This window comes from Cebidichthys violaceus, unplaced genomic scaffold (assembly GCF_023349555.1).
Source record: "Cebidichthys violaceus isolate CVI_PGR_0920_01 unplaced genomic scaffold, fCebVio1.0.p SCAF_13, whole genome shotgun sequence".
In the NCBI taxonomy this organism is placed as follows: Eukaryota; Metazoa; Chordata; class Actinopteri; order Perciformes; family Stichaeidae; genus Cebidichthys; species Cebidichthys violaceus.
This window is the reverse complement of record NW_027176296.1, coordinates 7,819,341-7,832,876: the sequence shown is the minus strand read 5'-3', so window position 1 is coordinate 7,832,876 and position 13,536 is coordinate 7,819,341. Positions and strand designations below refer to the sequence as shown.

The 13,536-nt window shown below is 41.6% G+C and overlaps 1 protein-coding gene across 1 annotated transcript in view; it reads right to left on the bottom strand.

Annotated features, from left to right (window-relative positions):
- sgip1a (SH3GL interacting endocytic adaptor 1a) overlaps positions 1-3,304 on the bottom strand; it is a 65,516-nt gene extending 62,212 nt beyond the window's left edge. The window contains exon 1 of the mRNA XM_068707612.1: positions 2,839-3,304. Within this exon, the coding sequence (XP_068563713.1) occupies positions 2,839-2,848 (10 nt within the window). The 5' untranslated portion in view covers positions 2,849-3,304. The remainder of the gene's footprint in view (positions 1-2,838) is intronic.
- Positions 3,305-13,536: the final 10,232 nt, after the last annotated feature.

Genomic DNA, 13,536 nt, shown 5'->3' with positions numbered 1-13,536 from the left:
GATTTACTGTAGGGAATTTGTCTTATTGTGATCATTATCTGGAGGTCGCAGTTCAGCACAACATCCCTGTTTGTATTCACTATATTGTGTCTAGAGGGAAGGGGGTTGTCATCACTAATACTGCCTCTCTCCATTTGAACTAAAATTAGGAAATGACCCCATGTCTACTTCCCTGTGCGTTACCCAGGGACAGCCATGCTGGCCATGAAATGGGGCTTTAAAAAGCAGAGCTGACCAGGATTAGCATCCAATTTTAACACCTGACTGTAATCCTGCCCTCCCACAGCCCATGCTAAGCCTGTGCTAGCCATGCTAATGGACGGGAAGCGGTTTGCAGACGGTCTATTTTTTTCTTCTGAACCGTTACACAACAACTTGGCTCGTGACAAACACTGTGAATGACAGGACAGCACACTTGCAGTGGAGGGGGGGAGCAGTAGATCAGTTCTTCATTTCTTACTGTGAAGTTGGAGAATTCTTGACACTGAAACAATTACTTATTGTTGGATGTTCTGTGACTGTTTTTGTTATATAATAATAATAATAATAATAATACCACGGTGTACCTAGATTACCAATCAACACAATTGTTAGACCACACCACTATCAGTATTACTGATCAACTCTGTACAGCTAAGCTTTGCCATCAAGACAAATACTGAGTCATAAACCAAATACCAAAGGGAAAACACTGAATCACTTTGGGTTAATCGTTAACTACTGACTATAGCGTTATCTGTTATGATCACCCTGTGAGATCCGTTATTAATATTTATCTATGGTGCATCTGTACCTGCAGAGTCAGCATGAGCATATTAGCCATTGTTGTGCATACAGTGGCTGCTTACTACAAATACAGCTTGGCAGAAAGGATGTAGCCTCATGGTCAGTTATCATCTAAATTATAACCTACAGAGCAGTTTATAGTTTGTACAATGACGTGTTTGTGACGAACAGTGACGCTGTTATGGTTGCGGTCATTACAACCTGTTACAGACCGTCAGGCAGACTGTTGCCTTCTTCATCATATAGTAGCATAGGAGTAACACACTGTTCTAAAACCATATTGTATCAGCCCCTTCAACTGATCAAAATGTAATTCATTCAATTTAAACACAGATCTCTGACTTCACATAGCAGGTCACTGATCACAGACCTGTATTAAGCATGCATGGGCAGTTAACAATGGGAACAGACATGGTCTCCAACCAACAAGAAAATAATAATGAGACTTGTGAGATGGTCTACACTCCTCCACTAGCTGGCATGGTAGTAATGATATCATGACAGCCAATACTGTCAAACTTGGAGATGTTATCTAAAAAACACAAGATCACATCACCCTCCATGACATCTTTACAGAAACCTGCACATTGCTTCAAGCCAGTAGGCTCAGCATTTGAAATAAACAAAAATGGATTAGTAATCTGAATTATACATTATACAATCTGAGAGCTGTCATCTCATAATAAATATATAGGTTCCAGCCTACCCTTCAAATCCACTCCTACCTTGATGACATGGTACTATGTTACTATGACATGATACAACATCCTCTGGTGTGAGATTGCTAACAGCCCACAACACATGACTGGGCAGCAGTAACATCATTCCTTTCCGAAAAACACTGATAGAAAGACACACACACACACACACACACACATACACAAACACAACAAAATGAAATTGAGCTAATGTGATTCTTCCTCAGCAGCAGACAGACAAACTGGCATGGAGTTAATTTGCTAAATGCACCGGAATAAAAAAATGCTTGAGTGACATTGTGACGCTGTTTTGGAGCATGGACAAAAAATATCCACTTTAAGGAAACGTACAAAACTGCAGAGGGTAAATATTGTAAGCAACAATGACCTACACATATTTCCCCATTCATATTTCCCCATTCACCATTCTTCACTGTTTAAAACGTTGCCTGTGTATCATCGCGGGCTATGGGACCTTACATAATCCAAGGTTGATTTAGTAAAAGTCAACATATTTAGGGTTGTTGTGGTCAAACAAATGGCAAGTGGTCGTTCACATAGGACGCCTGAATCACATTAAAGATAAGAAATAAGCGATATCATATGAAACAGACGGATGGATGGAGGCTATCGTGTGCCAGCTGCAGAGCTGTAGGGATTCATCTCTCAATCACTGGCCTTCCCCCGATGATGTCATCAATTAAAGGGACATGAAACTAAAACAATCATCAGTTCTCTTCTTCCTCACTATGCTCAACCCAACAGAGGTGGATCAGTCCAGCTATGGGTGGGTGTGAATGTACGTATGCACCCACCGGTACAGATGTACAATCCACACGCAAGTGTTGGGTAAAAATGGCAATGTAGTGTGAGCAGAGACACAGAAGAGTCATACGGTGCCGTGAGTGTGTATGCGTGTGTCAGTGCATGTATTTCAGGGAACACCATACAAAGAGAATTTATACAAGTGAGCCAGCTGGGCACATAAGCCCTCCTGCACAATAAATCCAAATAATCCTTTACCATGGGAAGCGGGAAAAAGGGGGCTGGGGGGGCACTCATACATACACACACACTCACAAAAGGTACACACGGTTCAATTAGCCTCGCCATTGTGCCTCTGTGGTAGACCTTCAGTGGCTGTGCCCTTTTCCTAAGAATAACATGCAAGTCACCAGAATGTATGCACTCAAAATAGCAGGGCAGCTTATGACATTTGAACCTCCCAAAGACACACAAGCTTGCCAGTGGATGATGCGCTGTAGGACAAGGACATGAAGGGGGATTACCCTGAATAACAACAGAAAAGAGGACAGCAAAAGAATCAAATTAAAAAATTAAAAAAGCATTTTACCTTCCATCATGGTTGCAGATTTGCATTCCTCTATCTCCAAAGAGCCTGAAATGAAAGCAGGAGGCGTGGGGAGGGGGTGAAGACAAGAAGCCCCCAGTTACCAGAGAGATACAGTAGAATTGATGGGCAGCAGAGCTGCCGTGTGCATGTGGCTAACGCCCTAGCTAACTGTGAGCCTCCGACACCCCCAGACGTCGCCTGTCAACTAGCCCAGGAAGGAGAGAGAGAGAGAGAGATAGAGAGAGAGAGATAGAAAGAGAGAGACGGGAGAGAGGAGGGGTAGGGGCCTGGCCGGGCTAGCTGCCGATCAGAGCTGGGGCTTAAGCCATGGATGCTGCTGCTGCTGCTGCTGCGGCTCTAACCTACACATTCAGCGGAGGATGCTGAGAGAGGTGTGTGTGTGTGTGTGTGTGTGTGTGTGTGTGTGTGTGTGTGTGTGTGTGTGTGAGAGGGGGGGGGTGGCAAAGCTAACTGGAGGAAAAAAAATAATAGAGGCAGGGTAAAGAGAATGAGGCGGAGAGACTGAGAGGGAGGGAGGGAGGGAGGGTTATGTGCGTGTATGTGTGTTTGTATGTGCAGGGGGAGGTAGTAGTGTTGAGGAGAGGCGGAGTCAGTTTGCTGAGGTCAGAGGTGGTCTCACCCAATCCCTGCAGCTCTTTGTGGAGTCACATGGCTTACAGCTTGAATCTCCTGACACCATGGCCCAGGAGAACTCTACATTAGTAACCGCTCTTGCTTGACAAATACTTGTGCGCACACACTCAATACACAAACGTGTTTACACATCCAAATAGAGGCACAGAAAAAGCCAGCGGACATGTACAGAGTAAATACACACACACACACACACACACACACACACACACACACACACATGCACCCCTCCCCTGCACTCTACCTTATGTCAGTGCAGTATGAGTCGAGCCTGCTCAGCGGTGAATGACATTAATTATTTGCTCGAGAAGAGAGTAACGTGCAGGTGTGAGCCAAGTGACAACCCATGCTGAGGTCATACACATACTCTATAACCACTGCACAGAATGGTTTGTCCTGTACCCTCCAGCAGAGTGACTATTCCTGTAGCAGTTGTTTGTGTGTGGCTGCCTGTGATCCGCCCTCCTTGGAATAAGGTGTGGTTTCACTCTGCCCTCCTCTCTCTCTCTCTCTCTCTCTCTCTCTCTCTCTCTCTCTCTCTCTCTCTCTCTCTCTCTCTCGCTCCCCTTCTCTCTTCCTCTCCTCCCACCTTCCCCCCTCTCTCTCTCTCTGCCAGTCTGTTTCACTCCGCTGCCCTTTTCTGCCTCTGTGCTTTCCCGCTGCACCGGGACCGGGATCGATCAGCGTGACGTCATGTCAACGCAGGCTGCAACTGCAACCAACGAGCAGGAAGGGCCGATGACAGAGCAGCCTTTGGATTGGGGTGTGCGCTTGTGTTTGTGTGTGTGTTGATTCATTTTCTATGAGAAGGTGCAGAGAGAGAGAAAAAGAGAGAGAGGGAGGGAGGAGGTGAATGTTTATGTGGAGAAACCAAAGAGCAGAGGAGACTGACAATTAGGCAAACTTACAAAACTACAACAACAACAAATGAAACACTAAAGTGATACTTTACAACACAAGTAATCAGGTAAATGGAATAGGAATGATGCAGCAAGAGCAAGATGCATTTGAGTCTTTTGTTATTAGTATTAGTTCTAGTAATACTATTTGTATTGGGTTTTAGTCATCTCAGTATTGTGTATCAGTATTAAGGGTGAGCAGTACGTCAGTTTTAGATAGTCTGAATGAATCACATTTACATTATGGGGCAGGCTACTCCTCCCAAAACATATAAGCCTATACCTTATTTTCATTCTTATTTGGAGACAATAAACAGATCTGTTTTTTTTATATTTGTTTCTGTTTTGAGTGGAGAATCCCTTTACATTTTGTAATACCATTATATATATAATACCATCACTGCTGTCAGGATGTTTCAGTTCTGTAATTTACAGAACAAATATTCCTTTTATGTATTAAGACAAACAAAAGTTTCCTAATATTGTAATCCAATGTATTTATACTGTTTTGCAAGGTCACACAAATAATATAAAAAGTAAGATTAAATAAAGAATAAAAAGCAATAGGTAAGTACAAAAAACAATTTTATATATATATATATATATATATATATATATACATAACAATGTAAACTATTATCACATTTTTCAAAATAATTCATGCTGGTGTCGGGGAATGTTATGGGGTTATTTTTTTAAGAAGTCCATCTTCAGGAACCCTTTATCTACTTAAAATCTATGGGTTTTCCTTAAATTGTAATATTTTCCACAGAAAGAAAACTTATACATTTTCAGCACTAGCTGAGATTTGATAATTGTGAATTCTTTCCTAATATTACCCAGTACTTTTTAAAGCCACTGCTCTGTGTATTCCTTTCTTATGAAGAGTGAGATTGTAAATTTGTGTGACTGTGCCAAATGTCGGGCGAACATTCCTATGCAAGCCGAGTATTCAGCGGGTCTGTCTGTCTGTAGTCATGCTTTAAGAAAAGCCAGCCGGGTGACTCTCCATGCTCAATGAATCCTCCCAGTTATCTTTAAGCCCATGTGATGGTGACTCCCTCCCTCCAAATCTGTCTTTCTCTCATTCATCACTTCTTCCCTTTTCATGTACTGATTTCTCCCTTTTCCCTTTTTGTTTTGTCAAGCTGCCTCTATGTGGCTCATTCTGTCACTTGCCTCCTCCCTCCTTTCATCCCGCTGTCTTTCCTTGCCCAGCTCCTCGGTTTTAACAGCCAGCAGATGCTCCCCAAAGAGAGGGTACCCCACCCTCCCACCCTGCCTGCTGCTTTAACTCCCTTCCCCCTTTAACTCCCTTCCCCCTTGTCCATCCCTCTCCCCCTCTCTCCAAAGCTTGTGACTTTCCTGCCGTCTCACCTTTTTGATTTTTTTCTCCCGCCTCCCCTTCTTTTGTCTTCTTATCTACCTCATCTTTTTTGTTCTCTCCATCACTTTCCCTCTCCTATATTCTTCTATAGTACTTGTCTCACCCCAGCTCACTCCATTGGCTGCGAGACAACAAGCATCTTCTCCTGCACTGCCATCTAGTGTTCACTGAGAATCATGAAAGATATTTACCATTGTGCTGGTCTTGAGGCCTTAATGCTAAGGAGTAAATATATTGTGGATATTTGCTCAGTGTACTGTAGTACCATCAATATATGGTACTGGCATGTCTGTGGCAACTAGGCTGATATTTGACCATACAAATAAAGAGATCTGTATATTGATTGTGCAGCTGACAGATGCTGCCATGCCAGCTAGTGTAGTATAAAGGAGGAGGAAGGGAGGGGGATTTGCTATATAAAGCCTAATACCCTGTAAGCTCTGTTTTGGAGCTGCCTGAATAAAGACACACTTATGTCATTTACTATGGAGAAGATCGGACAGTTACACCCTCACTTCGGTACTGCGGGTAAGAGGGCATTTTCTGCATAATTACCAGAGAGAGGTGCCATTCATGACCATCTTCATGAGAGGTTTTTTACAACGCTCTTTAAAAGAAATGTATACATCACATTCATATGCATGACGATATTGTCCAAACTGCAAAAATCCAATCATATTTTAAAAAAACTACAAAATACCTCCATTGATACAATGTTTGGTCTGCGTCACAGTATGTGATGCAAAAATTCACCTTTGAGAGAAAGAAATTAACATGTGGTATCTTGAAGTTTGTGATTTAACTTTAGACTTTAACTTGTAAAAAATATCACAAAAAATTACCCCAATGGTGCTTAATAGGGTTCAGCTAACATTTCTTGAATTAAAAGGTTTTGAAATCTTTAAGATTTTAACATACAAACATAAAGATAACATCTAAGAGGTCTATCTAAAGAAGTACATTTTAAAATCAACAGGTTATATTCAGCCTTTGCTTTTACTTTAAGTACATTTTGTTACATACAGAAGAAAAATAGTAAAATTCAGTTTACCATTGCTACTGTGAGAGATGATTTATGGAATAATGGGGTGCGATGGATGAAAATATGGTGATAAATAAAACAACATCAATACATCACTACAGTGAAATGGCATTCAACAGAATGCAGCCACAACCAAAATTCTTGTCAGCGCACTTCAACTAACATAAACGTCATATGACACTTTTTATTAACCCCTGAACTCAGAGTCAGAAGTTCAAAAACTACAAATCCGGCAACATCTCTCTTTATGTCACATTAACATTAATATATCCTCACAATATATCTCTCTTGTTCTATCTAAATGACAGTACTGTATCAGAATGTCAGAATGTCCCTTATGCACCTTCTGAGAGGACACACTGCACAGTAAACATGCAAAGGTACAGCATACACACCAACATGTGAAAAGCACACAAACAACCATATCTACATGTTATGGCTATAAAATATCAGTCAGGTCAAGAGAAAATCGAAGGTTAATGGCTACATATAGTGCATGCAGCCAAAAGAACACACACTTACTTCTAGTTAAGGTCCATACACTCACACAAAACACATTTCACCACAGGGATCAGATAATCTAGAGCCACCCCCCTGAGAAAAACTGAGAAAGAAAGTGACCTATATGTCCCTTATTTTCAGGTACGCTGACAATCTCTGTTCTCATTGCTGAGGAGTTGCTATACTGTACTGACTTGTCAAGAAAAGGGTTTTACCTGCTGTACCTGCAATGACGCGAAACCAGCCGGTACACAACTCCTCAGCCATTGAAAGCTCTTTCCATGGACTCCCTCATTCTCACCCCAGCCAGACAGAGGGATGAAGGGAGAAGACAAACAGAGGACGAAGATGATTCACTGGAAATCATCAACGATAATGAGGAGCAACCCCGGACGCTGTCAGACTGAGCTGCTCAGAGGACATGCACGTACACTGATGCTGATTCCAGCACATAAATTAAGAACTGCAAGAGCACCGGCGACAGCATGCACACAACCACACGGGATCACAACATGTGGGAAATAGTAATGTGTCACAGGAGGCTAGACAAATCAGCCATTGAAAGTCAACATGTCCTTTACTGCAGTACAGGCACACACACACACACACACACACACACACACACACACACACACACACACACACACACATGCACACACACATACCCTTTTAGAAGTGGTTGGCAAAACTGATCAAGTATGGGTGCCACTTTTAGTCACCTTATATTATGAGTAATTAAGATACTATGCAGTTAAATGTTACAACAAAAATGAATTGAAAATGAATTCAGTTTATTTCTCACCACTGACGTTTGCTATCCTGAATGATCCACTGTGTTTGTAAATTTTGGAATTATAACCAAACAAAAAAATCAGTTTGATTAAGTATTATTTTTTTAAGATACACTAATCATTAGATGTGATACATGACATTTAACACTGGCAATTACAGGTGAACTGGACCAAAAATGAGTTGATTTATTTCCCAACAAGAACCCAAAAATGACATGCTGTTGGTGTCATCTACTGTTCTGTTTAACACAGTGCACTTTTCCTTTCTACATGGTGTTCCTCTCCCACGCCTCCATCTCTGATCCATTTCTACAGCTGCTCTCAGCATCCTGTTCCAACAACAGTATAGGAACAGTAAAGCATACTGTCACAAGCATCAGCAGTATCACATAGACACAAACACATGTTAATTTTACACAGAGAAAGGAAGGAATCAAGGTAAGAAACATTATCTATTTTTGATTTCCCACTATCCAGATGCAGCATCTGCACAATTACATTCAATTTGAAATTTCATTTTTATTTGAATAGCCCAATATAGCAAACTACACATTTGCCTCAGAGGGCTTTACAATCTGTACAACATTCAGACCGGTTCACTGCAATGCTAATCCCAGTGTACGCTGTGACAGTCAGGTTGTTAAACTATGAGCATGATACCTGCAGTGACATCAACAACATTTCACTTCATTGTCATATTCAAGCACTTTGCTACCCGTTCTCTCATCCTTATCTCAGTGAGACACTCTCTCCTAAGAGCAGCAGTCTCCCTGGCATTTAGACAGACACTTACTATTCAGAAATAGACTATGGGCAAGGATGCCCTTATTTCTGGCACATTTCATATGTTTCCCAGATGGCAGAAACTTGTGAAAACTTGTGAAAAGCGAGCCTGTTTACTTCAAAAACAGCAGATAAAAAAGACAAAGCATATCTTCTCCTCTGTCCCTACCCCCATCCACCTCTCTTGTTCCCTCTCTCCCACCCTGCTCATGCCTATCGCCTGTGGGGTGCAGTGTTGTTCTAGGCTGGCAATTCTTCAGTGATCTCTGCATCTGCTTGCAGGTCCACAATTGTTTTCACCACCAGCAAAAACCGCAACACAAACTCAAATGGGTCATCACTCTGCTACTGTGGGAATGCAGCTAAGAAGGTAACGCTGCATCGAGTAGCAAACTGCTGTTATCATCTGGCAAGTGCAGAAGCACTGGGAGTGGAGGATGAGGTAGTGATGCCACTACATTCATCAAATGTTTCTACATAAAAAATAGCAAACTTGCACAAACTGTGATCTTGCCTTTGCACCAGTAACAGCTGCCATTCTGTTGATCAATTGATAAGACAAATCAGCAAAATAAAATAAATAAATGGCAATTGTAATACACGATTACTTATCAAATGAAAATATCAAACCTTTCCAGTGTCAAAATTCTCACATAAAAATTAGCTGCTTTAAATGAATTACTGTACGTTTTCTGGCTCATGGTCAGAAAAAATAAGTAAGCTGGATACAAAGTTGGGCTTTAGAAGTGACCTTAACATATACACAATAATCAAAAGATAAGGTATTTTATTTTTACGCAGGTGATCATAGGCTGCAGGCCAAAACAGGACCAGTTAAACAAAAAGGGATGCAGCAATGCAGTTCCATCTCTTGCCACAGATGCTGAGGTGAACATGATGATGACCCTAATTCAGTGCTACAGGTGCAAATCCTTACATGTGACTCATTACCTTGAGGTATATCAACACAGTGAATGAGTTTTACTGATATGACGCCTCTCATTAAACGTCATCTCTATATTGGGATGTCCCTGGGCTCATGTTGCAGTGGTCACGTCTCATGTTCCAAGGCTTCATGCCATTTCCTGCATACTGCCAAAGCAACATCCTTGCAAACCTCCACCCTGCTCCAATTCTCTTCACCCCCAAAGCGCCTTGATGAGGGATGCTGATTAAGCAGCGGTATTTAAATGTACACAAACAGCCACCCACAGATTAGCCAGCAGTGAGTGCAGTCAAACCAAAACAACTCGCTCTCCACTCAGCAGCAGGGGAAAGCACGCCGGGCGATAAGGAGTGGCTGTGGCAGGGTGCCATGTCGAGAGCCTACGTGCCATCCAGCCACTCATGATACTCTGTCTGTTAGTACTGCCAGACAGACACACTGTTCTCTGTTAGTACCCCAATGCTGCCCTGCCCAGGGGTCGGGCACACACAGACACATTACATCAAGCATCAAGGTTTTCTGTGTAATTAGGACACCCACTTCCTAATTACTTGATGCTGCTGAGGAGGCTGGCTGTCCGCTCAGAGCTGGATTTGGATTTAGTCTGATTCCACTGGGGGGATTATTTGGATTCATAGCTTTATGTTCTCAAAGCAAGAAATGGGAGTTGGTAAGAGCACTATAATCAGGGCTGCTGTGTTATATTTCAGGTGCCAGGTCATGCATTGGGCCAGTGGTCAATTAGTTAGCTAGATATCAAGTGTTGTACCAGCATAGCATAGACCATAGCATAGGTCAACATTGGAAGATATATTCAGTCAGACTTTGTACCTATCAGCCATCCTAAACCAGTTAAAAGTGGGCTGTTCAGTACAAAATCAGCTTACTGAGACTTGAAACTTGAAATGATAGTCATTGTATGACTACATTCACATTTCCCATTACCTCCCTGCCCTGTAGCACCAGTTTAGTAACAAATACGGTCAAGTTGGACTATTCTCTGACCCCAAACCCTATCCAGAGTCTAACCTTGTAAAAAAGCCCCCCTCTGAAAAACCAGGTCTTCCAGGGGATGGAAAAGATGAGCTCATCCCTCTGATACTGGGCCGGTCTGGTCTGTGGTCTCCCTAATGGTCTCCAGGATGTCAACACCAGTCCAATAAGTCCCTCTTACTCACTCACATCAATTACCATTTCCACACGGGTTCCAAGCCTAAATAAACGGAGCCCAAACTTGCTATACAATCAGCTTATATCTATAAACAGTGGAGAAGTTTAAATTAGGCCATTCCCAAGAGTACCGGCCTTTGCTTGGACAGCATGGCTGAGATGATGGAGCCAGATGAACTCACTGCACAGAGTTTCAAAAGAGTATTTTAAAGACAACACAAATAGCACAGGCACGAGTTTTACAGTGCCAAACAGCTTCTCCGTATAATTCAAACACAAAATGTTAATACTATGATAAATACGTTGTTATTTTTTTGGGGAAGGTTTGACTGTGTTTATCTGGTAAATGACCGCCATAAAGAACACATTAAGCTGAATGACTTCTCTGCATAAAGCTAAGGTGGGAACAGAAAACCCCATATCGGAGTTAGTTTTGGACAAAATTGGAGAATAACTTGCCTACACTCGCTTACTGGCAAGCTCTTGGTTGACTGGACACCCACGAGAATGTTGCTAATATAAGTTATGTGTGTGTGTGTGTGTGTGTGTGTGTGTGTGTGTGCTATGACGTGCCAGTTGGAGCCCAGATAGGCCTCCCAATGACGCATTTAATACTGAACCCATAATTCATGAGGCATCTTAAAATAGGAGTGTAGATATTTAAGATGTGGTCTGACAGCAGTGAGAACAATGAAGCTGCTTCTGACATAATACAGAAGGTCATGAGGCAGATTCAAGTCATGTTGTAGGATGTTTAGGTTGCCATACTATGATTCACAAAATGACCATGTGATCATGGTTTACCAGTTCCGGTTGGTTACTGTTCTCCCTCTCTTTTTAGGGTTTTAAACTAAATGTAGTGAATCCAAATAAGACCAGGCACAATTCATTAACTCACCACACTCCCTGAGTCAGGAGGGTAGAGGATCAGTGACACAACAGGAATCTTCCAAGGCGGTGCAAAATATGTGAAAGTGTGTTTTTGCATATGTAAGAGTAATGTGTGGGAGTTGATGGGTAAGCCTTGAAGTAGACAGCAATTCTTTTAGCATATTTTAGCTTAGTTTTTACTTTAATTTCAATAGATCGGTAACACTGAGTGCCTCACTAAAGATGAGTGCAATTAATCAGTTACAGTTATGGGAATCATGTGAATACTCCCACAATAGCCCCAAAATAGTAAATGGTTTTGAGATGTCATTGCCATTCTAATAACTGGTACCTCTGAGCTCTGCAACTAATGATTGTCTTAAATAAATTACTTATTTACTTAACATTGATATTCAATGTATTTATTTGATTAATAGTTTCTAAAAAAAAAAGTCAGAAAATGACCACTAAAAATCCCCAGAGCCCAATACTCGTTTTGTCCAAACTACAGTCTGAAAACTCAAAAGGTGTGTTACAGTACATGTAGCATAGCAATAGTGTTTCCTCTGCCACATTGCAGTCTATATATGTGTATGTATATACACATATATAGACTGCAATGTGGCCTTCTGGTCTGTGTTGAGGTGTACTAAAAGGACCCACTTGGGAGTTTGTGTATGTAGGGCATGCCCACATATGCACACAGATACAAAATTGGAGCTGACACATCAAAGGCCTTCCCACCATGCTGGAGCTGACTCTTTTCCCGAATGCAGCAGCAGCAGCAGCGGATATTATAGAAATATACGTCAAATCACACACTCCAATATCAATGTGCATGTACATACACATACAAGTAGAAGCATCACTACTACCCATAAGACACAACATGCCTTGCTCTCTGTTAGTCATTGCTGACACCATCTCATCAGCGTCATATAATAAAGCATATGTTCCCCTCTCTTTACAGAAAGCTGCAGCTCACCCACATACACACTGCTCACGCAAATCCCTCACACACTTCCGGTAAACTCTCTGCCTTAAAATCAGCAACCGTCATGGCGCTGACAGATGCAAAACTACTACACAACACCTTTTTTTTACATTGGCAAATTACACATCTATTTTCTAATCACACCTACCTCAAAGTGAAAAATAAAATATTGATATTATCTGATGAAGGAAATTGTAGTCCCAAGATGTTATGCTCTTTCCCTTTAGGACCTTTAGCCAGCTACTGTTGCACAGTTAAGTCCATTTGTGACCCTCAATACAAAAAAAACATGATCAGACTAAACCCCGAAAAATAGATCATCCGACTTAGCCATATAGGTCCTATAAATAGTTTTAAAAGTACATCTTAATACTTGGATAGCAATACCTTGGCCGAAACGACACCTCTTACATTGTGGGATTGTGCCAAAGCATACATCAGAGGCCGTATTATTTAATTTACTTCCGCTAGGGGAAGAGGAAAAGAGGCTAAACAGAGAAAATTGGAAGATAAAATAAAATCAATTGGCGTCGGCTAGTCTCCTAAACAACCTACATGCAACCCGGAGAGAACTCGACAGTTCTCAGATAAAATTGAGGGAAGTTTAAGATTCACAAACCAAAGATACTATGAATACGGAAAAAAGGCAAGCAGATTATTA